This window comes from Ptiloglossa arizonensis, chromosome 1, assembly GCF_051014685.1.
Source record: "Ptiloglossa arizonensis isolate GNS036 chromosome 1, iyPtiAriz1_principal, whole genome shotgun sequence".
Classification (NCBI taxonomy): domain Eukaryota; kingdom Metazoa; phylum Arthropoda; class Insecta; order Hymenoptera; family Colletidae; genus Ptiloglossa; species Ptiloglossa arizonensis.
The window spans coordinates 19,664,510-19,689,508 of NC_135048.1; the positions used below are offsets into that span (position 1 = coordinate 19,664,510).

The 24,999-nt window shown below is 32.1% G+C and overlaps 5 protein-coding genes across 11 annotated transcripts; 3 read left to right on the top strand and 2 right to left on the bottom strand.

Moving 5' to 3' along the window:
* Nucleotides 1-465: 465 nt before the first annotated feature.
* Nucleotides 466-3,266, bottom strand: Ragc-d (Ras-related GTP binding C/D). Its single transcript, XM_076326231.1, has 8 exons — nucleotides 2,966-3,266; nucleotides 2,769-2,862; nucleotides 2,258-2,406; nucleotides 1,777-2,183; nucleotides 1,550-1,686; nucleotides 1,336-1,478; nucleotides 1,118-1,266; nucleotides 466-991 (listed from the first exon to the last, which is right to left on the bottom strand). The coding sequence occupies exons 2-8, from the start codon at nucleotides 2,769-2,771 to the stop codon at nucleotides 798-800; spliced, it is 1,182 nt and encodes a 393-aa protein (XP_076182346.1). The 5' UTR covers nucleotides 2,772-2,862; nucleotides 2,966-3,266; the 3' UTR covers nucleotides 466-797.
* A 68-nt stretch (nucleotides 3,267-3,334) lies between these two features.
* On the top strand, nucleotides 3,335-8,605 carry LOC143154244 (uncharacterized). 2 transcript variants are annotated; one of them, XM_076326200.1, is made up of 5 exons: nucleotides 3,335-5,416; nucleotides 5,493-5,591; nucleotides 5,659-5,821; nucleotides 5,891-6,914; nucleotides 6,998-7,254. In XM_076326200.1, exons 1-5 carry the CDS (start codon nucleotides 3,555-3,557, stop codon nucleotides 7,102-7,104), a joined length of 3,255 nt encoding a protein of 1,084 aa, XP_076182315.1. In that variant the 5' UTR covers nucleotides 3,335-3,554; the 3' UTR covers nucleotides 7,105-7,254. The 2 variants fall into 2 exon arrangements, with proteins under 2 accessions (XP_076182315.1, XP_076182306.1); XM_076326191.1 differs by having other exon boundaries at nucleotides 5,891-8,605.
* Nucleotides 8,606-9,138: 533 nt separating this feature from the next.
* LOC143154299 (cyclin-dependent kinase 2-interacting protein-like) lies at nucleotides 9,139-10,711 on the bottom strand. 3 transcript variants are annotated; one of them, XM_076326298.1, is made up of 5 exons: nucleotides 10,390-10,711; nucleotides 10,245-10,292; nucleotides 9,861-10,084; nucleotides 9,683-9,791; nucleotides 9,182-9,529 (listed from the first exon to the last, which is right to left on the bottom strand). In XM_076326298.1, exons 2-5 carry the CDS (start codon nucleotides 10,273-10,275, stop codon nucleotides 9,333-9,335), a joined length of 561 nt encoding a protein of 186 aa, XP_076182413.1. In that variant the 5' UTR covers nucleotides 10,276-10,292; nucleotides 10,390-10,711; the 3' UTR covers nucleotides 9,182-9,332. The 3 variants fall into 3 exon arrangements, with proteins under 3 accessions (XP_076182405.1, XP_076182398.1, XP_076182413.1); XM_076326290.1 differs by lacking the exon at nucleotides 10,390-10,711 and having other exon boundaries at nucleotides 9,139-9,529; nucleotides 9,867-10,084; nucleotides 10,245-10,381; XM_076326283.1 differs by lacking the exon at nucleotides 10,390-10,711 and having other exon boundaries at nucleotides 9,181-9,529; nucleotides 10,245-10,381.
* Nucleotides 10,712-11,477: 766 nt separating this feature from the next.
* Nucleotides 11,478-20,911, top strand: Mdu (mitotic spindle positioning protein meduse). 4 transcript variants are annotated; one of them, XM_076326243.1, is made up of 5 exons: nucleotides 11,478-12,173; nucleotides 17,962-18,099; nucleotides 19,257-19,702; nucleotides 20,133-20,298; nucleotides 20,502-20,911. In XM_076326243.1, exons 1-5 carry the CDS (start codon nucleotides 12,162-12,164, stop codon nucleotides 20,604-20,606), a joined length of 867 nt encoding a protein of 288 aa, XP_076182358.1. In that variant the 5' UTR covers nucleotides 11,478-12,161; the 3' UTR covers nucleotides 20,607-20,911. The 4 variants fall into 4 exon arrangements, with proteins under 4 accessions (XP_076182358.1, XP_076182376.1, XP_076182385.1 ...); XM_076326261.1 differs by lacking the exon at nucleotides 17,962-18,099 and having other exon boundaries at nucleotides 11,479-12,173; XM_076326270.1 differs by lacking the exons at nucleotides 11,478-12,173; nucleotides 17,962-18,099 and adding an exon at nucleotides 18,501-18,906.
* Nucleotides 20,524-24,980, top strand: LOC143154257 (tetratricopeptide repeat protein 27). Its single transcript, XM_076326212.1, has 9 exons — nucleotides 20,524-20,632; nucleotides 21,804-21,961; nucleotides 22,073-22,928; nucleotides 23,008-23,074; nucleotides 23,174-23,506; nucleotides 23,587-23,760; nucleotides 23,843-23,995; nucleotides 24,071-24,232; nucleotides 24,340-24,980. The coding sequence occupies exons 2-9, from the start codon at nucleotides 21,874-21,876 to the stop codon at nucleotides 24,901-24,903; spliced, it is 2,397 nt and encodes a 798-aa protein (XP_076182327.1). The 5' UTR covers nucleotides 20,524-20,632; nucleotides 21,804-21,873; the 3' UTR covers nucleotides 24,904-24,980.
* The last annotated feature ends 19 nt before the right edge of the window (nucleotides 24,981-24,999 follow it).

Genomic DNA, 24,999 nt, shown 5'->3' on the forward strand with positions numbered 1-24,999 from the left:
CAAAACGGATTGGTACATAAGCAGGTAAAAAAATCTATATTTTAATTTTAAACATTATAAAAATTTGTTATGATAAAATATGTACTTTTAATATCACCGACAAAAACAAATGTTATTGTAAAATATTTATTAAAAGTATCAAATTTAAATTTTTCAGTTTAAATTCTGAATATTCTTTACCCAATGAAATTAGTTTAAATGAATATGAACAAACATTTTCCTATATACGTTGGTATCAATTGGAAGAAAATATTGTTACATTTAATTTGTCACCATATATTTTACACAGTGAAATAGAAGACATTATAGACAATGATAATAATATTGATGATAATAATTCTGAGATACACCAATCATAATTTAGTAGAATTAAAGTATGAAGAAATTTTACAAAATGTAAGTTACAAAAAATTATATTGGCATAAACGAAATTTCGAATAAATATTTATTGATAATGACTAACTTTATGTTGTTATATGATATAGAATTGAAAGAAAACACAATGCTCTATGACAAGAATTAATTAATAATCACATTAATTATTATTTTAATAGATAGTAATAACATATATACATTCACACTATCTATTTGATATAGAATCACTTAAAAAATTTGTAGTAGTAATAAAATAATTACATCTTGCATTAACTAAATATGCATGAAATTAAGTTATGTGTAACAAGATTATGTAACACATTATTACCAACATGTAAAGTAAAAGTGAAAAAATATGTATGAAAGAACCTTATTTTCTATTGTAATGTTTAAATAAAATTTCTAAACATTACACATAGAAGTTAACTCTGTGCAATTACAACAGTACCATTTTGCCCTATGGTTCCACTTTGTGACACTGTAGGAGCATTTGAAGATTCATTAACAGGAGATGCTGAATGATTATTAACATTTGTAGAAGCTAAAGCCTTATTACGTAATTCAAAGACTTGTTGAATGGCTTTACGAAAACAAAGGAAGTTGTAATCGATTACACCTACGAAGAAAGAAATGAAAGTTGTAGAGATTGAGAATAATGTAATTAATACCTTTACATCATTCCATTAGTATATACTATCATTATTGTATCTATTTACACAGTTTTTATAAAAAAGTACATTACCTTGTCTGTCAAAATTATCTTCTCGTAAAATACAGACTAGAGCTAAGAATTTATTAACTTCTCGCAAGTACAAAATTGTTCCATTATTTAGTTTAATTAGACTGGAACTTTGACTGTCAAATGCTGCAGCCTCCAATTCTTCTCTCAAACTAAAATTAATTTATAAAGTTAATTATATCATAATGTAATGTTGCATAGAGGAATTTTATGCAACGTACCCATATATACAAGATACGTCAATAACAACATCAATCATATCACAACAAAGTTCATAACTTTGCATATCTACAGGAGAGCTATCAGTTGCAATATAAATTTTAGAGACTACATCAAATAAAAATGCTTTTTCAATCGCAGAATTCTGCAAAACAAATTATAATTTACGGTATAAAGAAGTAAGATAAAAAAAAACAAATACACTTTTGCCCTTACTGATATGAGTATATTAAGTAAATTTTCTAGAGTTGGTAACTGTAGTATCAATTTTTGTACAACTTTACTAAATGCTTCAAATATGCTATGATCGTATATGGACGTCAAATGAAAACTTAGATGAATTTGATCACACCCTAAAAAGTACACACATATATTTGTATTTGTATATTTATTTTGAACAATATGAAAGTATTTTACTATGTTTAATAATTTATCTTGTTTACCAGCATCTGCAAGGTCATCATTTGCTCTAGTATGTATGTCCCTTTGGGTTTCCATTTTACAATCATCAGATAAACCATCAACTTTATGTATGAACACTTCAAATTTTATTGTTTGATTAACTTTGTATGCTTTTGTAATTGTTAAATGAAGTTTATTAAGCGCATCCATATAATCATCTTGAGCATCAATAACAAAAACTAATGCTCCACAACCACCAAATATCATGTCACTGTCAAAAGTAGGATCAAAGAAGTCAATTTGTCCTGGAAAGTCCCAAATTTGAAACTGAACAAAACTAGAGTTACTTATGTCATCCTTAATAATTTTATTTGTGCTTTCCAAAAACAACGTTTCATTTGGTGACATCTTATGAAAAACTACTTTTTGTATTGATGATTTTCCACTTCTAGAATGAACATAAATTTCAAGCAACAGATAACATTGATAAAAGAAAAGTACTCTGAAAATTTAAATGAATACCTTCGAAGACCCATCAAAAGTATTCTAGGTTTTTGTTCCCCTGCTAAAGGATCCATTGATCCTTCAGTTTCCCCATCAAATGGTGCATATCCAAAGTCTTTAGGAAAAGAACCTACATCATAACCAGCTTGATATTGATCATCATCATCCTACAATAATAAAATTTAAGTAATATAAATATTAGAGCATGACATTTGCATTTGAAATTAATTAAAAATGTAAGTAAAATGCATTATTAATTTCTATATGTGCATAAATGTATATTGAAATAAAGATGCATCACTTTATTATTAAATATATATTTTAATATTTTTCTATATGTATAATATGCTAAATAAGAATAGCAGCACATCAAAATTTGTTTAAATAATGTAAACTAAAAGATACATTTAAATATTAAAATGCCTAAAGTACTTAAAATATTAGATTATTTAGTCGAAAATAATTTATTAATATATAACATGACATCAGTTACTATCAATGCAGCAATTTGAGTCATTGTAACACTTACCATATTCGTGATACTTAAAATATTTTATTTCTTTTAAGTGCCTTTATTTTAAGGTAGACTTTGTATCCATAAACTCGCACAATATTATAGTGCTCTACACATTTAAGAAAATTTGTATTAATAGCAATTAACAATTAATGCAAGTGAAACATATTTTTCTTTATAATTACGTGGAACCGTAATAAATGATACACAACTGTTATTTGATATAATATCAATGTGGGCGACGATTTCACTAAAATACGATTAAGTTGACACACAAAAACAAGTGTTCACTTTCTATGATTTAAGCTTTAAAACATCCAATCGTAAATAATACTTGTGATGGCATTCATAAACTTCTTTTATGAAGTAGATTCTATTTTTTTTTTATGTGTAATAATTTTAATCTTAATATTAAATATAATTCTATAACAACAGAAACTAAATATATATAGAAATGTATTGCAACAAGATCTGTAATTTTGTTATGTGTGACTATTATATCCAACTGAACAATATTGAATGAACGATGCAATGAAAATAGACATCAATACAAATTACCAACCATGCAACTATACCATAACGGTGCTGTCGCCATTTTCTTCACCGCAGCTGTGGCAAACTTCACATACCTCATATGTTTCTGTTTGCGCGAAAAACGTGTACAGTGAAATGGAATAAATGTGAATTGTAAAGTGATTTTCCGAGAACATAATTGTTAAAATGTCATTGTAAAACATGAAAGTGATTGTTACTATTGTGTAATTATATTTCATAAGTCACGAAGTTATAAAAGGTTGGGATATGGCAGAAATTTCGAATTCTACTGTGTTTACAAACGATGCATCCTCTACTGGTGCTTCTGATCTTCTTCAACAAGCGTTTCAGCAAGTTGTTGACGATGATGATCACGACAACGAATTTGTCGCATTTTTACAAAACGATGATAATGATTCTGAAACCATTCATTTAACGCCTGAACAAGCGGCGGCCTTAGGTCTAACCTTCGAGGTAAACTCAAACGAAGAGGTTATGTATCAACATGATCAAGATATTGCTACTTCACACACGCAAGAAAATATGTCTATAAAAAATGGCATTAATATACAGGATCAAAATTCATTATCTCCTCAGAATTCTATAACAATTGATCAGTTAAACTATCAAACAGAAGAAGTACAAAAATCCAATGATAACGAATTGATTAAAACAGAATGTATTGATTTTCAAGAATGGCATATGCAAAAGGTTTCTGAGAGCGAACAACTTCAAGATCAAGTAGTTGAAAATGACTTATCTTTGGAAGAAATAAACTTGAGTAATCAAAATCATGAATCTCAACAAATAATCCAACATCAAAATAATCTGATTCAACAAAATTCAGGTACTCAGACGATAGTTTTGGAACAAACTAAAATACATGCAATAAAGGCTGATGTTGCGCATGTCAAGAACATCCATGAAAATGATCTGCAATATACTATCGACGATAGTGTAGCACAAAATCAACTTAATACAGTACCTAATTCTCAGGCGCAAATCTTACAAAAACTACCTGTGATTCTACCATCTTCACAATTTATTATAAAACCTGCACAAACTATTCTAAAGCCAACTAAAAACATTCGATTGCTTCAAGGTTCGAATAAACTTACTAACACAACAATTAATCCCATTCATACTGTACATTCACTCAATACTAGTTCAAATCCTAATTCTGTGTTATTGTCAAAAGCTGCAATAATAAATAATTTATCATCACAAATAATAAAAGCTACTCCTATAACAGCTCAGTTGTTAAATACCAGTGGTATATCTGCACAATTGTTAAATACCTCTCAGATTTTAACAGGTGCCTGTGAAATACAAAATCAGTCTGTCAGTACAGCGCATATTACTAATGCCATAGTAAATACTACATCTGGAGCAACACAAAATCTTGTTACTTCACAAATACGTTTATCACCTATTGTAAAAACATCACAACCTCTCCAAAGAGGAAATATTCAACAGTTTTTAACTCCGGTGCTAAAAGGTGCATCAAATATGGTTTCAAAGTCTAATCAAATTTTAACTAATACCAGCATAGCAGCAGCTATTCCTACGCAACTCTTAAAATCAGTACAAATTCCTTCTCAGTTAGTTAAAACAAAAACCACAATTGGCAAGAAAACAATAGCAACAACTGGAATACCAAAAACTACGATTAATTCTAATACACCAGTTGTACTTCGAACTACATCAATTGTTAAAACTCAAGATTTAAAAGCAGCAACGAATTCCACATCCATCTTAAAACCAACTCAAATATCTTCGACACCTATATCTATCTTGAAACCTCAAGCAAAAATAGCATTTAATAATTCGACTAAACAGAGTGTAACTATTGCAGCTCAAAATGTTTCTAATACCTCAAATAACTCCCAAAAAACATCTGTAACACAACAAAGTGGTACATTTGAATGTGCTAAATCAGCACAGAATGATACTATTAAACAAAAACTTAATCTTGTAGTAAATGGCACAAATCTTAAAGCAAATAAAAAAGCTAAGAGTACTTCTGTTAAATCTACAACAATAATAAATGAATCTACGGATGCATCCAAGCCATTAGGTTCTAGCGAAAATCCAATACAAATAGTTCAACAAGGTCAAACATTTCATAGGTACGTGGAATGTGTTCATGTACAATATATTTTCTACTCTTCTTTCCTTCCGTCATATTATTTGTATTTATTATAGTATGCAACGTTTAACACCAACACAATTGAAACAAATTGCTCACGTTTTGCAACAGCGCAGTCAAGAAGCAGCTGCCTCAAACGAAAAAGTTGTGTATAGGTTAGTAATCACATTTTTCATCTATTACTAATCTCATATTTAAATCTCAATTCATATATGTACTTAGGGTTGTATTTCCCGAAGAACTGGATTTGCGAATTAGAAATCCAGGAAACTTGTTAAAAAATCGTGGTGGAAAAAGAGGTAGACCAAAAAAAAGTGCTATTAGACCTTCTTTACTTCCACCTAAACCACCACCAATTCCTGATGAAGAACAAGAAGAATTGAAGGTAGATTCAGTTAATTTTTTACAGTATTATAATTATCTTATAATTTTAATATGCTAATATTTCCTTCAGGATGAAAGAAAAAAAGTTGTAGCAAGAACACGGTCTGGTAGACTTTCTCGGCCCCCTAGACATATGGTGCGAGATTATAAACATTTACACCATTTAGATTTCTTGCAACCTGATTTAGATGATTCAGATGGTGGTTATAGTGATTATAATACTAATAACGATAAGCTTGAGGAAGAAGAATCACCTAAAGAATTATTAACAGGATTAGAAGTACCAAAAAGGAAAATATCGGATCATTTCAGGTGCCCTACGTGTAATAAAATATATTTAGGGCGCACTCGTATGGCAAGACATTTTGAAATGCACCCTGATCATGGCAGTCCTGAGCAATTACCTCCTCCAACCCCTGAACCTGAATTAAAACAAAGTACCGGACAAGATCCCTTGAAACGTAAAGGAAAAAAGCGAGGCCCTTGGGCTTATGTCACACCAGAAGCCAAGTCAGAAAGACGCCAGATAAAATTGAGAGAAGCAATTTCTGTGTGTGAAGATCTTGAAATAATAAAAATAGCTGCAAAGCCAGTACTTAACGCACAGTCATTGTTTGATTTACTAGTATTAAAATCCGAAAATAATGTAAGAAATTTTTTGGACGAATTAAAAAAATTAATGAGCAAAGTACGGGAAAAAGCTGGAAATATGTTAACAATTGCAAATAGTAGTGAAGAATCGAATAAGGATTTAATTGATATTAGTGAAGAATCACTTTGTGATGCTTTAGGTCTTAATCCTGGTTTATATAGGATTAACAGTGATGCTCTGAAAAAGGTTGATACTCCTGCCTGTAGCACCTACGATACTACAGAACCTCCTCTTAAACTTCAAAAAACAGATAATTCTGAAGATGCTAAAGAAAATGTAGAAGAACGAATGTCTAGTGGTTTTTCAGAAAGTTCAGATCTCAGTGTCTCAGACTTTTTAACTGATAGAAGAACTGATTCTGTAACAAATCCAACTTGTCCAGAAGTGTTGTCAGCTTTAACACTGATGCGAAGAAATCCCAGTCCTGTAAATAATACGGAAAGTAATAAATCCAACAATATCTCAAAACTTTTAATTTCAAATCCAGAGATTCAAAGCCAAATTTCAGATAATCCTGGTTTTCAGAAAGTGGATATCAATTCACCAAAAGTTTCAAGTTATCAAAACACAGAGTCTCACAAAGAAAGTTTTACAAAACTAGGAAACAGTTTAGGATCATCAAATTTCTGTAAAGTTGAGAATAATTACGATCAATCTAAGTTAGAGCATATAGAGCAAGCTTTCATAAAATTGGAACCAACAGATCAGGGATTTGTTAAACTAGAAGATGGTGCTATGGGAGCTTATCCAAAACAAGATTCAAATTTTGAAAAAATGCAAAATGGCTTGAATAACTTGGAGAATGGGTCTCAAAACTTTGCTAAAGGATTCCAAAAACTGGTGTCTAAAATAATTCCTATGACTTCGTCTGATATAACTTGTGCTAAAACTCAGTCAGCACCATTAGATACAGGTTCTTGTAAGATAATGCCTGCCACTTCTGGTTGTAAAATTTCAGATAGCATACCTATACTTCAGGATACAGTACCAATAATTTCCAGTAATTGTGATACTAGTATATTTGGTAGTGCAGAAAATTTAGACATGTCAAAAATAGCTCAATACGATCACATTGCACATTTAGATATTTTAAATACAAGTGGAGTGATAGATAAAAACTTATTAATTGATGAAAAGTTAGTTGAACAATTGCACCTAGTAGATCAATCAAATTTAGTTGATGAACTAGTTTCTGAACGATTAAAAAATATTATGCCAGATAATATTTTGGAAAACAATTTGATACCAAATAATACAAATTTAGATACGGATCTCGATTTTGATGCATTAAGTGAAGAGTTTAATAGAAATACCAGAAGTTGATTCTTGGATGATTGTAAGCGAGATGTTCCTAAACAAATTGAAATAATGTGTATAGTGTATAAAAATGCTGAACTTATTATACAATTATTTGAAATTGTATGCATATAATTACACAATGGTGTAGATATTTTTTTATAGAATTTTTGACAGTATCACAATCAATATATTACAACTTCCATATTTGAATGAAAAATATGAATATTAAAGTAATATAACATCTTATATTCTGGTATGTGTATGTAAATAAGACTGTTTCTGTTATATTCATTACGTATAATGTATATTTCGTATGTAAATGGTCATAATAGTTTAACAAAGAATGTATGAATGTTATATAAAGAAGCAAGCTTTACTTTTCTATACAATTCAATGTAAAAGAAATTTTTGCTGGGATCAGTATTTTTTATTTTTGGTAAACGGTCTTTATAATCATACACATAGTATGACTAATAGTTTCAATTTCAGATTCGTTTCTTGAAAAAACTCATAGTCGTGCATTATTGAACCAGAAAATAAGAAGCTAGACTTGCTAGAATTATACATTGAATATTATTATGAAACATAAATAGAAGTTTTTTTTTTGTAAATGTAACTTTCCATAGACATTAGTCATACAGTCAGTTATAAATATATTATTATGACTTGTTTAGTTACAGTGCTACAAAGATAATCGTGCACAAATTATTTTGTGATTGAATTTTAACTTTTTATATTTAAGATTGCATTAATTTCTTAACAAGGTGATACCATTTAATTACAGTGGTACTACAGATTGAAGGATGATAGAAATTGTAATTATATTATATTTAATAATTTCATTATGGCTGTAAAAAAATGTTGAAAAAATAAAAATGCAATAACTTCGAAAATTAAAAATAACTATTTATGAATTAAAGTGAATTGTTTACCGGTTTCGTATAAAATACTATAGCATTGAGAATACTTTAAACATCAAGAAAATAATTCCATCCACATTGTTATAGCATTTATGTACAGTGGAAATTATTAATTTTGTATTTATCTGTAAATATGTATTATACGTGTATAAGAATTTATTGATATAATTAAATGTTAATGACACTAATAACCATTAGATTAACTATACTAATCACAAAATATTTTAATTTTGCAGGTTTGGTTCCTTGTATCTTAGATACATTTTCTAAAATCTGCATTTGCAAAGAAATTTATAGTACCTTTGTACTTGTCTATATTCATATTTCTTTGTGACTTCAGGTACCAATTGTAAACAGAATTTCATTGTTCACTTTGAAGCTGAGTGTGTGCGTGTGTGTGTGTGTATGTGTGTGTGTATGTTACATGTATATATGTGTTAATTCCATATTTACATTTTCTTTTTTGTGAAATTATACAGATGGTATTTGAAAAACCACAAATAAAAGAACATTCTATTAATCTTTGTTTTATTTCAATAGTAGTAAGTTATTGCATAATACAAAAACATGATTATCGTAACATCAAATCATTTTTAAAATAGAAAAATACTTACCAAGATATGTACCAACAATAACTACAACTATCTATGACCAGTTTCTATCAATAATGATTCCAAAATTGTTGTTAGGTTTGATGACAATAGTGGTTGATGTACCCAGGTAGCCAAGAATAACATTTTCAAAGATTCCGTATAATAATGTGCTACATCTTCAAAAATTTGTCGCTTTACTTTAATTTCCTGAGAATATGCACTGTGTATTAATTCTGCTATTTGTCCTAAAAAAATTACATATTCTGTATAAGTATTCCTTTTGATTTATATGTAAACAATTTTACATTTATGTATTAATTTCAATTAATTATTTTAAAGCAGATCAATTATAAAATAATATATGTTGTTTTCCATTTATAAAATATAATTATATGTACCAAATTTTACTGTGGACCATGTTGTAAATAACTTGTCCATATTTTTCTCTAAAGATATTATTATCTTTATTTTATGTGTAATTTGAGCAAGATTTTTCACAACACTTTCCTGTAAAGATATATTGTTAGCTCTTCAATTGCTTTAAATATGAAAATACGTATTCAAAATATCTATTACCAGTACATCGCAAACATTTTCTAGATTATCGCACAATTCTTGAAGAGTTTGAGAATACGATTCATCCCGTTTCTCTAGCATTATATGTTTTAGTAATGTTACTCCTTGTAAATGAGCTGTATTCCATTCTTGTATATTTGCGTGAATATCTGCGACTAAATCTCGTATGTGTCGAGCAGAACCTACTAAATTTCTTCCTTGAGGTGGTTTTGCAGACGAAGGTTCTACAATATAAATTCAATTTAAAATTTGAACAATTTAAATCTATTTTCATATTATATGTATTTTTCTATACTATATAATAAACTTTAATTCAAAAACTAAGCTTATTTATGTACATTCTAATCGATAAACATATTATAATTAAAAAGCTTAATTACTTACTAATAATCGGAGAAAATTGTTCCTTATTCATTCTTCTCGTATACAAGTCTTTTATTAGCATTGTCATGTTAATAAACATAATATTAATAAACAATAAAAAATACTGATACTTAACAATTACATAACAAAATGCAGAAATATTTACCAGCATTTATAAATAATCAAAGTTATGATAGAATCGAGAATTCTTGGGTTTGTACAGTTTAAAATAATTATCACATGTACGAGGTTTCTATACAATATAGAACGTGTATGTATGCATATATGATTAATTTTCAACTTGTATATTCAACAGAGGTGAGAAATAAAGATCGCACTTTCTATTTACCACAATAAACTTATGCATATTCGAAATATATCCTTATTGGTTAATTATTGTGAAATAAAGTATTTTTAACAAAAAACAACCAATGACAATAATGCTTCCATTAAGAATCTCTAACTGTTCATTTATAAAAAAACAAGAGGTAAGTACAGATCGAAGTATTCTAATATTATTTTAAAGTAGATTTCATTCCATTGATAGCACAAAACATTGTATGAAATCTTCGATCATGTACACCTTACAATTTTCGCAAAATTTATAGAAAATTTGTTTGTGTTTTAAAAATGAATAGTGATAGAATACAGATGGCGCGCGCGATATGATACATTCCCAATTATGCGGCAAAATCAAATTCTAAACTGTTGCGCAATCTTAAACAAAGTAACAATACTTTGTATTGTAATTAGACAAATAAGAACTGATGACTCTTACACTGTGAAACGTGTAACTCCAAGTGAATTGCACAACAAAAATTATATACTATATCATGAATTTAAAAAAAAAATTAAACAATTGACGATTTCAAATCGAAATTTGTCCTTAGTGCGAGACTTGTATTGAATAAAGACAAACATCAATTATCAGCAACACAATCTGTTTATGTACCACTAAATAGAAAACATTAAATACAATTAACTGTGCCATCATTTTCCTTGAAACCGTGTAAGATTTAATAATGTCACGATAAAAATTTCACGTTTAAATATTTTTTTTCCAAATCAAGGAAGGGAAGGTGTAACGAGTGACTTGTTCCGTAGCGCGAGAAAATACACAGATTTTGAAAGAATATTTCCATATCCGTGTCAGAATTGAAGCAATGGGACAGACAGACGACTGTCGGATGCATCGCGGTGTCGTCGACTCTGTTGCTTTTGTTCGGAGAACGGTCGGGGAGCAACAAGGTCACGCAGGTAAAATGGCAGTCGTTGAGCGGACTCCAGCCGTGTCTCGATTATAAGCTCGCAGCTCTCGAAAATTACACTCTGCTGCGCCGGGAAGAATAAACGCGCGCTGAGTTGGGTTCTGAGAAATCCGTATTTCGAAAGAGTCCTTCGGTCGCTGTCCGCGCGTGTCGCGTTAACACCGGCTACGAGTCGCGGACAATCTGGTTCAGACGTACTCCAGATCGGAGTCTGATCGTGGTAAACGTGAACGATTCACTGGCTCTCGTATTTTGTGAATCGGACAAGACACTACCTGGCGCGGAACTCTTGAGATCGCTTCAATGTGGATCGATTGAGCCAACACGGAGCACACGAACCGTACCTCGCCTCGAGAGGCAGAGGAGATCCCGCCTGGAGAACGAGTCTCTTGTCAAAAGTTTGGCATTCGAATTTTCGGCGATTAACTCACGGGGAGGGAATTCCGATCGAATACCTTCCCAGGGTGGCACACACAAGACGATAAAGATCCGACTTGTCAGTGACGCAACCACGCGGCATGATAATAGATACAGACGTTTATCGTTCGCGTTCACGATCAGATAAACGGATCGAAATTGTGCTCGGTGTTCGACAAACTGTATCGGCGGCCGAGTCTGATAAAAAGTTCAGTCGATATACGGTCCTCTGTGCAAAATCTTGCTGGCAACGATGAAAATGGAGGTAAGTGCGCGTATGCATACGCGCGTTACGAGCGAAACGGTCGACCGTTCGAGAGGAATCTTGTTCAGCGGTTATTTACGCGTTCTTGATCGGCCGTGCGATCGGTTGCCTCTACCGATTGATAAACGCGTAAAATTTACTTTCTCGCTTGGCTCTATTTCTTACCGTATAACATCTGCCAGGCAATTATTATCGTTTGAATCGATCGGCAGTACTTTTAGATGTTAATTGGATGGAGATACATCAATGGGATCTCTAATCTCTCGAGTATCGACGAACGTCGTTTCTAATTATATGGTGCCGTTGTACCAAACGCTGCATTGTGGCTGAGAAAGTGCCTTGGAAAAGATGTCACGGTCCCGTGTGCCATTTACTCGAGCATTTCGATCTTTCCTCGTTCGAGAGTGGTTTGTCCGAATGAAAAATGCGCGAATTCACACGTGCCGTCGTAGCAGTGCTCTCGAATAACTGGTTCGATTACTATTTCAATTAATTCGTACACAATTTTCGAATAAGAACATTTGAACAATTCCATTTTCAATATCGACAACTCAAACGCAAAACTCCGTCCCGTTCTTCATTTTGCTTCCCACGAGATGTTTTCCTTTTTCTCTTTCTTCTTAAATTATTCTTAACTTTTGCATTTGCAGAAATAAACAAAGTTCATAATAATTGAAACGAGAGAACATTTTGGTGAAACTTGGATTTCTATAGTTTGTTGATAAACGTATCGAACAGGCAAACGACGATCGGCAAATTTATGTTCAAAAAATTTCTTTTACTTATTTTATACACTCACGGTTACCGAAATGAATTATGTTTACGACAATTAAATGAGAGCTAAAATTTTGCAAAATGTTGCTTTGCTACGTTATTTTAAATTCGTAACAAGAAATTCATCCAGACCAGCAAATCTTGCTTCGTTTGATAAATCAAAATACTTCCGCATACGACGGTAGTTAACAATACCGGTGAACTTCAAATTTGCGTACAAACGTAATTGAAAGGCAAACTCGCGATTAGCTCTAGCTTGGCTCACAGATGCGATCGTACGCGTTTATAATAGGGAACCGGTATCTTATATTTCTTAAAGTACGTGTTCGAGTCATTTTTTACACGCGACGAACTATGTAGCCCGTAATCGAATGTAATACAGAGCTCCATAGTGTTCCCGCAAATTGCTGGCGGTTGAATATTTATTAAATTCCAACCGTGTAATTATAGCACTCGAAGGCGTCGTGCACGTATGTATGTACCTACGTTGCATTTCTCGACTGCATCGATGCTGTTCAAACTTAATTACATATAAGGTATGTGGGTCGTTGTTACCTTTGGGATGGTTAGGCTCGTTTCTGAAGCAGTTTGACAGGTGTTTCGACCCCAACTATAACAAAGGAAAGCAGCTGTTCCTAAGCATGCCACCCTTTAATTATAACGATAACGATAACGATAACGATAACGATAACGATAACGATAACGATAACGATAACGACACGGATCTACGAATAACGAGATTCATTAAATAATTTTGTCTCTTTAAGGATCCACATTACGATAATACTCGTCTCAGTCGATTTATTGCTAAAAAAAAAAGAAAATCTCGTTCAGTGTCAATTCCAATAAGTCAAAGTCGTTGAAGAGTTTGATTTTGAAAGATTCTCTATAACTTGCACAGCGTATTCCCCTTTCTCGAAGTTCAAAAATAGAGTATGCCCGGTATGAATTTTCCTTGCGTTTGTTTTTAATCGAAAATTATTAACGATTTTCCTCGAGCTTATGTAAACCAGTGGCAGACGTCACTTTGAATCGGTATGGCTATGTTTATGTACGCTTACATTGGACCGAACGTTCACGCGATTAAATACGCAAAGACTTAGGAGACAACCTAATACATTAAGCGGTCGAAAGTATAATATACTATTTGATGCTATTTCTGTGAAAACGTTCACTTAGTGTTTCTCCGATATCTACAACGATAAATCAACAAACCATAATCTACGTTCTCCCGAAAGGTTCACAACTAATGTAACCAATTATGTGTATCTAATCAAGCGTGCGATCAAGAGGCGGGCCACCGACAATTTTCACCCATATAGTAAATGGATTCGCGTACTCTGATCATTTATCACCGTTATCCTTCGTCAAAATCGAATGTATCATCGGGCAGGAATTTTAAGTCGGCCATCAGTGCCGATGGAAACTGGGGGTTACATTGGCAGAAGGAAGGAGAGGCAGGAAGATCCGTGGCCCATTTTTTTAGAAAGGAAACAGGCACGGGTTACAGTTAAGCAGCCACGCTAGTCGCTGCTCAGTTTTCAATGAGCAGCATTCCTGACTGCTGGCCAACTACAGCTGCTCGCCTGGAAACCCTTCAAGAACCCGTTTCAGTAATATTCGGTTCCTACGCGGAAGTACGGACGAAACACCTGAGCGAACTTGCTTCCTTCTGTCAGCCACGAAAGCCAGGTTTCTATCCTCCTTTCGGCCATCCGAACCTCGATGTACGTCCGCGCGCGTGAAATTCGAAGAATGATCCCGCGATCGAACCGATTCAGTGATCGTTTGACCAAGCTCGGTTATTCCTAAACGCTCGAAACTATGATAAAATGACGAAACTGGTTTTCACGTTTTCAAATTCGTTCCTGTGTTTAGGAATCTATTCTCTGTGTTTCCAATCGTTCGAATCCGTTTCACAATTATTCGTAATATCCATTCGAGGGGATCGTTCCTCGCGTGTAACTTTGCTCCAATGAGAAACATACGGTTTACCCGGTTTCAATATAGTCGCTCAAACTAAAAATCGTCCACCACTCTCGCTTACACCAGAAACGCATTGCATGTATAAATAAAAACGTGTTTCTAATTAATCTAAGAAAATTCTGCTTTCGTTGGTTTAACGTGGTGTAACGTAAAAAAAATGTAAGATTTATCGAACTAACAGCAGAACCGCAACGTTTATAAACGAATCGAAAGAATTGTTCGATTTAGAGGAGAAAAGTGTATATAGTTCTGTTAAAACGAACATGAAGATGGTATTCAAATCGTTACAGATAACAGTCTCGTGAAAAATTTAAATCCGATATTAGATTTTTTTCTCCGAATCGAACGACTCTTTTTGAGAAACATCCAATTGCGTGCAAATCGGACATATCGTATCACTCGAAACGATTCGGCCGTTCAACGTAACGAAACTAGTTTCACAAAAGATATACATATTTAACGAAACAATACAGTCGTTTGAACGAACGATTCTCCGATTATTGTGAACTATTTACGTATGTATGTAACGATGAATTAAATATAAAACTAGTGAATATAAATGATAGAAACACATCGAGTTTCTAAGTCATCGTACATTGCAATCGTCACCGACCGGTATCTGATTCATACGAGAGATTATTTAAAAGACGTCCCATTTCAGCGGGATGTTGTTCGATCACTTGTCGATCGACAACAGAATTGACCTTGGCTTTGATTTCATTCACGGGTCCCGATTTAAACTACTACGATATGGAAACTTATCGCAAATATATTATCAACTTGTTTTTGTGTTCAAGACGACGAGCGCTCAAAGATAAAATATTATACAGGTTGTCGTATCGATCGAAGAAATTAACGTTTAGATCGGTCACTGAAAATTAGTAAGTTGAAAGTTACAATTCACATTTGGTTCTCACTTTGTAACGTATTGAATAATAAAAGAAGAGAGAAACGTCGTGACATTGTGATCGCGTAATAGAAGCACCGGCTATGCACGACGGAAAGTGCGGTTTCTACTTTTTTCCGGAGTGAAGTGGAAATCAGAGTTCACCTTGAAACAAAGGACACTGAACGTTTGCTTTGACGAAAGCACAAGACACTTTGAAAACGTACAGATTCGTGTTTACAGAAACACAGCGTGTTATAAAAAGAAGTACGTGCAGTACTTGCTAAACGGAGAAGAAGAGTTTCACAATTGCTTAATTAAAGGTCAATTTTTTTCGAGATTGCAAGATCATCAATGTTTGTTCAAGTAGAATCATATATTTATACAGTAAAATGTGTCCGTGTGCGTGTACATATTTATACATTTTACTGTATAAAAATATTCAAGAAACATGTTCGAAAAATGCCATACTTTGTACGTACCGTGAGTAAGGGGAACGTAGACAGCATCGAATAATTTTTGCTCGGTCCCAACCCTTACGAAAGCCGACTAAAACGTTTAACATAATACACCTTACAATTCCTTTTAGGGCTGTTCTTTCTTTCTCCTTGCAATACCAACATTATGTAACAAGTATATTTCGAAACATTTCTGTATGTTTCTCGTTTGAAATAATCGATTTTTCAAACGCTTCTCGATGCTTTTATACGCAAAATCAAAGTGTCTTTTAATCGATCTATCAATTATTATAAACCCTCTAAATATCGAATCTCGAATAAAACGTGTAAATATAATTTTTATTTGAATTACATTCGCAAAATAGAGTCGATCTGATTCGGCTTTGAGGACTATGCTGGCAGTACAAACAAACTGCTTCATGCGTAGGAAACCAATTAGCCTTGTAAATCAACGATAAAAGTTTTTATGGATCGTACCGGTGAACGAAGAGCACGACGGATTAACCGCATGGCGGTCGTGTTCAGCTAGCTTTCTGGAATTTGCTTCCCGTTAGCGGGACGATCGTCACGAAGCGGTAGCCTTGAATTTGATTCGTTTCGCGGTTTGTATTTTCTTTTTTTCTTTTTTTGTTTTTCTTTTCTGGAACGATGCGCCACGCGAGGGATCAGAGACCTCGTGCAACAGGAAGGTTTCATAGACCGTGTAAGCGCTCAGAGACTGGTGTTTAGGCTGGTCGCACGGTTCACGTTGAAATTAGAATCGAGTTTCAGGGGTCAGGTTGTACCATCATTAATTCAACAATCTGAAACACCGACTCCTCTAATTACGCGAGGCTGCGCGATTGTACGCGTCTGACATGTAGCAGAATTGAAAAAGAGTTCTCAAATGGAAAAAAAAAGGGAAAAAAAAACGTAAAAGATTCCACGATTTATTCAACGACTATTAAAACGAAATGAAATTAAACGAATGAAATTAAAATATACGAAAAAAAAAAAATAAGGGAGAAGAGACAAAATTGATTGGTTGAAAATGTACTTGGATCGTTTATGTTCTGGCAAGCAGAGTATACGATCGTGACGAGCGGTTTTTAGATGGATCCAGTCGCAAAGTATAGAGGATGATAAATGTAAACAAATGCTAGGATACTAACCACCAGAGCCCAATTATTTTTATAAAACGTAACTATCAATATTCAAATACTGACATCATTAAATTGTTTCATCATTAAATAAACCAGTCTGGTGCACTGTTGCTCTAGGATTAACAGTTCGGCTATAAAGTTGTGTTCTTCCTCGTGCTTAAAATCGTTTAAATTTTCAGCGAGTTGAGCTCGTAGGCCATGAAAAAAAAAGCTGAACTTTTTTGACGAAACTATCAATCCTGGAACAACGACGCAAAACACTCTTCTATTCTTCCTATCGAGAAGATCGATCTAATGACGTCGAAACATTTGTGTTCAAAGTATGGAAATAGGCATTAGCAGTAGTTTCTATTGTAGGATTTATTTATACTCGTTGTCCAATAGATTGTTTTCCATTAAATATGCGCTTGCTCCGATCGTAAACTCTCCTCGGGCGGAGTTAAGAAGGTCTTCTTTAATTTTATCTTCATTTATTTGTTTGTTTTTCATCGAAGAGAATCAAATTTTCTGTTAACTTCGATTCCATTTCGTTGCATACGCAGGCAGAGCACAGGTTGGAGCAGCTGAAGAAGGCGACGGACAGAATACAGAAAGAGATCGAAGAGGTCACGGAGAGGGAGCACGAGCTACGAAACGTGGGTAGCATTAAGACCACGTCCCACGAGACGGTGGATTCCAAGGTACGCTTGAACCTCGACGTACGTGCACGTAAACATGTATATATTCGTGTCGGCCGTGCTCAAGGTCGTTGAACGAAAGAAAGAAAGAGTAAGCGGCTGATGTAGTCCTTATAGGGACGAAATGCATCGGACGGCGTACATGTCCATGAGCGACAAGGACGATTATACGCAATTGCTGATTTAATGACTCGCGACACACACACACACACGTACACACACAGAGTGCTACAATCTTGTTAGATACGTGACGAGAATTCTTCTCTGGAAAATTAATGCTGATCGAGCTGCCGTGTAACTTCAAGATCGCTTTTTTTTCCGTTTAACCATGATGATGACGCCGCCAATATTCTATGTAATCCCTGTTTAAATAAAAATATCTTCTTAACTCTTTATATCCGTAAATTTCCAAATACAGAGATTTTTCACGATACGCCAACTGGTTGTATCGCGGAACGCACAAGTTCGGATTTTCGAATAACACCACGATGAATCTCGTGGCTTCTAAGTTTCTCCGACGAGATAAATGACTTTCCAAAGTGATTTTACATGCATAATACTTTCTTCACGGGGTTGCGTTTATTGGTATGAAAGCCTACTTTGCGGATTGCGTTCGATGTATTTAAACAGAACGGAACTAATGAGCTTCACGGAAGGGAAGGAGGGACGTTATGCCGATAAATTTTTATCGTCACGTTCGCTAAATTCGCGGCACGCGGTTTTGATCATGGAAACACGATCGCTGGATAATAATTACGGCACGATTGCACGGTTACATTTCCCAGTATTTAATTAGACCAGATGCAAAAGGTAATTGTTACGATGCGAGAGTGTGAATTTATTTCGACCATTGGACTCGGTTTTTCTAACGCGGTTAGATTTCAATGAAAATATCTTATCTTACTGATACGTCGAAACAAATACAGTGCTGTTTACCTGTAAAACTGGCTTTTTCGCTCGTGACGTGGCTATTGTTACTGATAATAATAGTTGCAAATGCAGTTCTCGTATAGTTACAAAGATTGTTTCAACTTTCGCGTGTTATACTTTCCTCGAGGAATTGTGAAAACATTTCAGGCAACGGAGAAAAGAAATAATTCTTAATAGTGAACAATTATTTTAAATAAATACGAAATAACAGTGACAATTATATGTAACAGGTGCGACGCATGCCACAAGCTTTAGCTTCGGGCAAGTTGAAGAGGACAACTTCCACGCCACAAATCTTGGAAGCGGTCAGCCTAACACCGTTGACACCGCCCTTAACGCCAAAGATGACGAACGGGGTGATATCCAGTCGCACCACTCCTACACCTTTGCGTTTCGCCACAGCGCCCAGTCAAAAAGGGCTAATGCACAGGTTTCTCGCTACACGCGGGAAAATTTATAAACCGAATTCCGCAGCTAACGACGTACTGACACCGTCAACGACACCCACCATCACACTCAATCCGTTGAGCATTAAGACTTTCAATAGGAGTTTAGAAATTCAACTCGAGCCGGATGATGAACCCAAGAAGCCCCCAGTTAGAAAAGGATATGTTCCCGTGGAAGAAAAAATTCAGAAGGAGTTACACGAAATGAAAGAGCGAGAGAATGAACTCAGGTGGGAATTTACTTTGCCGCATACTCAATTTTACACTACCTTTTAGTATCATTTTGTACTATGTATAATGAATTTAGTAGGTGATAAATTTTTTTCTATATCCATTATTCAAATAATGATACAGTAACACACGTAACGAGATAATGATAACTTTATTAGACTTGAATTCTAATGTTAATTGCGTACACTACTAAAAAGTTATGCTTTTCATATTTCATTTTACATTCTAATTTTAAAATCACATCGATTCTATCCACTACTAAAACCCTGTAATGTCTTATTTTACATTAACGATACTTTCAATTCAATTTTCGTTCCAATCGAACATTGTTGGATCAATTGTAGTTGAGGTAAATTACCATATTAATGAAGATTATATCTACTGAAAAATTATATGTATAAAATAATGTATAACGATTTGTATCTTTAGATTAATGAGATCACAAATGTTGGCAAAATCTCAACCGAATCTTTTAGACATCGGAAACGACAATGATTCTGACATTTACGATGGTTCGAGTTCGTTACGAAGCGGTACTTCATCTAACACATTAAACGAGGATGAAATAGAGAAAGAAAGCAAAGGAAAACATAAGGTATAGATATTTTCTAGCCAAAACACTAACATTAATCAGATGTATTTATAGTGTACCTTATCTAATCTACGCAATTATTAATGATTAATATTTTGTTCAATTATTCTAATTCGATGTTAAACCGAATTGTACGATCTATATAAAGAATTCTATTATTTATTGTAAAATTTTCACTAATTCAATGAATATTAAACTATTTATAGCCTAATCCACGACGTCGAAGCACCCTAATAGCGCAATGGGAAAATTTGATAGCTGCAAAAAGAGAGTCTAATGATAATGGCAACGAAAATGATTTAAACTTTTAGAGGAAAGTTTCTACATCTTGTGAAAAGTGAGTGACCAACTCAATTTTCACTTTTGTAATGTTTATGTTTTTAAGTCATTCTTGGTGTGACTCAAACAAATAGCATAAACCTTAAAAAATGTGCTACGATAAGCCTTTCGTTCTTGAAACACATATTTTTTTCATGCTAATACATATCATCAGTTTTATTCATCTATTCAACTTGCAAATTAATTTATTTAACATTATAAGGAATATTTATTCAAGAATGAAAGCATTACCTGATTGATTATATGTTATATTTAATGTTTTTCTTTTTCTAAACGCTTTCAGTATTAAGAAACTAGCTACAATAAAAAAAAATTATTACTTTCTTTATATGGGTAAAAAATATTTTTAAGTATTACAAGCATATATTTGATATATCCGCTTGTTAATTGTAATATATCTTTTATTATACACTATACATTCATATGTAAGCAATTGAGGATTCTTAAGGATCGCATTTTAGTATGTGGCATGTAATAATAACTTTAAATTACATAAACAAAAATACATATTATATACTTAATTAATTATAAAGAATAACTATTTGATTTATTTGTATATGTGATAGTATAGTTTGAATAATAGTAAAAGAAAACCAATTTATGTAATTTTTATGGAATTAATAAGATACATATATATGTCTTGAAATTTGTCTTACTTTTTTCCCTAAACAAAATTGTCTAAAATCTATTGTAGATGCATGCAAAAATAAAGCATAATAATTCAAAACTTTTTTCTATGCATATGCATTATATTCCAAACACATATAAGTATTTATCTAAAATGGAAATACTTTTCGTTTATCAACATGAATATAATAGGTGTAACCTAACCTTCAATATAATTTCAACATTATATCTATAATTAGTGCGTACATACATGTTTTTTAAATTCATGACATTTTTAAATATATTTTAATATTAATTTTATATAATTATTCTTCATTTTAATATTAAAAGAGCAATTTAAATTTCATACTTTTAAATAGTCACTCTTTATTTGAGAAAAATTTACTTTCACAAAAACGTTATATGCAATATACTTAGTGCAAATATAGTACATGTTATATGATTCAATTTTAACAGTGTTATTATGCAATAACTAATATACATGAAAATTTGTACCTTTATATAAGTTCTTCTCCGACAATATGACTTTTTTCTATCGATAGAGTTATCGAGTAATTCATGAACGTGAAAAACACTGACACTTTTCCATGTGCTTTCAAATGACATATAGTAATGATGAATAATTCAGGTTCAGATATAATGAAAATAACAGACAAAGAGATTGAAGTTCTACTGTTAACAAATTTTGTTGAAGATGAAGGTAACCAAATAATTTTAAATCATATGAATGTATTTGCCTGTAACATTAGGTTATCTTTTATCACTTATGTTTCTGGAGATTTTTCTTTATTGAAAATATTCTTCATTTCAGTTTCGGAATTGCCACTTTATGTAAAAAATATACTAAATGGACAATATAGAGATGTCTTAAACAGTGAATTATATTTCAATTTAATTAAATTGTACAATCATGATAATTTTGTTAAATTGATACATAACAGCATAGAAAAAGAAGTTACTATGCATACTTTTTGGCTATGTGCAGGCACAGCTTCTATGCTATATTTTATTAAATGTAATTGGACAGGACCACAAAGCGATGAAGACATTGAATGGTTAAAAGGTCAAAAAGAAAGTGCACTTACAGATTTATCTTTACACGATGAATGCAATACCAATATCAAGAAGCCAGAGCTTCTCTATTTTTCCAAAATAATATTTTCTAACAAAATATTACAAAGCACTTATAAGAGTTGTATTTGGTGGTTATTTAGAGCAAATCTTTTACATCAATTTGTATTAAATGAAAGTTCTGGTGTGATATTTGATGAGACAGAACAATTGATTAACAAAATTATAGACTTGCCTCTGTTAAAGAACATCCACTGTAAAACTCTGTTTTATATTGAAACTGCACAATTTTATTCTTATTATAGAAGGATTCAGAGTTTAGAAAAATATCTTGAGTTTGCTCAAGAAACAGCAAAATTAAGTTTCAGCCTTGAAGGTGCTTTAGGTAAACGTACAAAATATCAAAAAGAAGACAAGGCCCAACTATATTTAAAAACGAATTTAAAAAAAGATCAATTTCCTTTTAGACGTTGTCAAAATTTACCAAAATCTCTTGATTTAAATGATGATATTAGATTAGAACGCATTGAATTTTCAGAAAGTATAAAGAATATTCAATTAGGGGCAGTCGAAGAAGCTATTGTATTAACAAAATAGTAAGAATATATTTTAGATTTTTATTGAATCGTACATATAAAAAAGAATACTGTTTACTATAAATTTTATTTTTAAAAGTGTTCAATTGCTGATATCACAACCAAGGGATAAAATAACAGATGAAGAAGTTAAACCATATCTAACTGTAGGTATTATTATTCATCGTATTATTATTATTATTATTATTATTATTATTATTATTATATTTTTATATTATCTATTGCTAAGAATAATTGTTTATTAGTATGTAATAGAAAGTACAAGAAATTGGTCATTAAAAATGACTGCTCTTTATTATCGCTGTTCAATGGAATCTGTTGATAAAAGAGCCGTTGAACGATCAATGATGCAGATGGAATATTTAATATATGAATTCAAAAATACAAAAGTGCCTGTTGCACACAGAATGGATATGTTTTTTGCAAGTGGTCTTAAACCTATCTGGGTCTTAGAACAAACATGGGCGCATTTAATGTTTAATCTTGGATTAGTGAAAAGTGCTTTAGATATTTTCTTAAAACTCCAACTATGGGAAGAAGTCATTGCCTGTTACAATAGATTGGAATTGAAACATAAAGTATATTTTTATCAACTCGTACTGCATTTAAATACACATATATAATATACATTTTATAAACATTCCATTAATGATTCTAGGCAATAGAAATAATTCATCAAGAAATATCCAAAAAGCCAACAATTCAGTTATGGTGTGTACTGGGTGATGCAACTCAAGATTCAAATCATTATGAAACAGCATGGAAATTATCTAATGAGAAAAGTAGTCGAGCCCAAAGAGATTGGGGATTCTTTTACTTTGCAAAGAAAAATGTAGGTGTATAAGTAACCACTCAAATCTTTATTTATTATGCAATAGTACAATTAATAAATCTATAAAATCATTTTGTTTTAGTATAAGGAGGCTATACCACATTTAAAATTATCAGTTGAATTAAATAATATTCAAGAAAATGTATGGATAAGACTTGGATTTGCAGCTTTACAAATAGAGGATTGGAAATTAGCTGCAACAGCATATAAACATTATTGTGCACTAGAACAGTCGGTTTGTATAATTTTGTTACACTTTTTATTTAATATAATATATATTATATTTCAAACTTCTACAAATTAATTATAGACATTTGAGGCATGGAATAACTTGGCAAAAGCTTATATAAAACTAGGTGATAAAGCAAAAGCTTGGAAAACTCTTCAGGATGCTATAAAATGCAATTATGATAATTGGCAAATTTGGGATAATTTAATGATTGTTAGTATTGATTTAGGAGAGTTTTCAGAAGTATGTACATATAATTTTTTAATTATTATAAAACATAAAATAGCGAAATTTTTTGCTTCAAAGTTCAAACACTTTTCATACCTTGTATTAATACAGAATTTTTCTAGGTAATTCGATGTTATCATCGTATTTTGGATCTCAAGAATAATCATTTAGATGTTCAAGTTCTTGATATATTAACCCATGCCATATTAAATAATATAAATGATTCTGATGGGAACTCGGCACAAAGATTGCTTCCAAAAACTTTAGAATTATTTGGAAGAATTAGTTTTATCATACCTAATAATTTCCATATTTGGAAAATGTATGGTCAGCTTACTGCTCTTAAAAAAACAGATATTGATGATGAAAAAGCAGCACAATATTTGCAGCAAGCACACCGTGCTGCAGTGTCAGATCCTAAATGGTTTCAACAAGAAGAATCAATACAAGATATATTACAGTTATGTTGTGAATTAGCAGAAATGTATTTACACTGTACTTCTAATTGTGAAATAAAGAAAAAAAGGACATTGTTGGGAAGTGCAAAATTGTCGCTTCAAGGAGTAGTAAAAAAAGTTCAAGATCAAAAGTGGAATAATGAAAAACTTTCTATACATTTGCAAAAGGTTGAAGAATATTTAAATGTTGTAACAAATGAATTAGAAAAAATAAAATTAACAAATTAAACATATTAAAATGTAGTATACTTCTACATATATATTAAAACCTTTTCTTTAATTTTTGTTTAATAAAATAAAGTTTTATAAAATTAATAACCTGTT

What these genes read in the sequence shown, in the direction of transcription:
- Ragc-d (XM_076326231.1), bottom strand. An exon ending in CTTTTGATGGGTCTTCGAAG is followed by an intron (nt 2,184 to 2,257) that starts GTATTCATTTAA and finishes TGTTCATTCTAG; the next exon opens with AAGTGGAAAATCATCAATAC. An exon ending in TACTTAATATACTCATATCA is followed by an intron (nt 1,479 to 1,549) that starts GTAAGGGCAAAA and finishes TTTGTTTTGCAG; the next exon opens with AATTCTGCGATTGAAAAAGC.
- LOC143154244 (XM_076326191.1), top strand. Translation starts at nt 3,555, where the DNA reads ATGGCAGAAATTTCGAATTCTACTGTGTTTACAAACGATGCATCCTCT. An exon ending in CAAGGTCAAACATTTCATAG is followed by an intron (nt 5,417 to 5,492) that starts GTACGTGGAATG and finishes TATTTATTATAG; the next exon opens with TATGCAACGTTTAACACCAA. An exon ending in AAGAACAAGAAGAATTGAAG is followed by an intron (nt 5,822 to 5,890) that starts GTAGATTCAGTT and finishes TATTTCCTTCAG; the next exon opens with GATGAAAGAAAAAAAGTTGT.
- Mdu (XM_076326243.1), top strand. An exon ending in ACGAGACGGTGGATTCCAAG is followed by an intron (nt 18,100 to 19,256) that starts GTACGCTTGAAC and finishes TATATGTAACAG; the next exon opens with GTGCGACGCATGCCACAAGC. An exon ending in GAGCGAGAGAATGAACTCAG is followed by an intron (nt 19,703 to 20,132) that starts GTGGGAATTTAC and finishes TTGTATCTTTAG; the next exon opens with ATTAATGAGATCACAAATGT.
- LOC143154257 (XM_076326212.1), top strand. Translation starts at nt 21,874, where the DNA reads ATGATGAATAATTCAGGTTCAGATATAATGAAAATAACAGACAAAGAG. An exon ending in GCTATTGTATTAACAAAATA is followed by an intron (nt 22,929 to 23,007) that starts GTAAGAATATAT and finishes TATTTTTAAAAG; the next exon opens with TGTTCAATTGCTGATATCAC. An exon ending in TTTACTTTGCAAAGAAAAAT is followed by an intron (nt 23,761 to 23,842) that starts GTAGGTGTATAA and finishes ATTTTGTTTTAG; the next exon opens with TATAAGGAGGCTATACCACA.
- LOC143154299 (XM_076326283.1), bottom strand. Translation starts at nt 10,323, where the DNA reads ATGTTTATTAACATGACAATGCTAATAAAAGACTTGTATACGAGAAGA. An exon ending in AAAATGTTTGCGATGTACTG is followed by an intron (nt 9,792 to 9,860) that starts GTAATAGATATT and finishes ATATCTTTACAG; the next exon opens with GAAAGTGTTGTGAAAAATCT. An exon ending in ATGGTCCACAGTAAAATTTG is followed by an intron (nt 9,530 to 9,682) that starts GTACATATAATT and finishes TAATTTTTTTAG; the next exon opens with GACAAATAGCAGAATTAATA.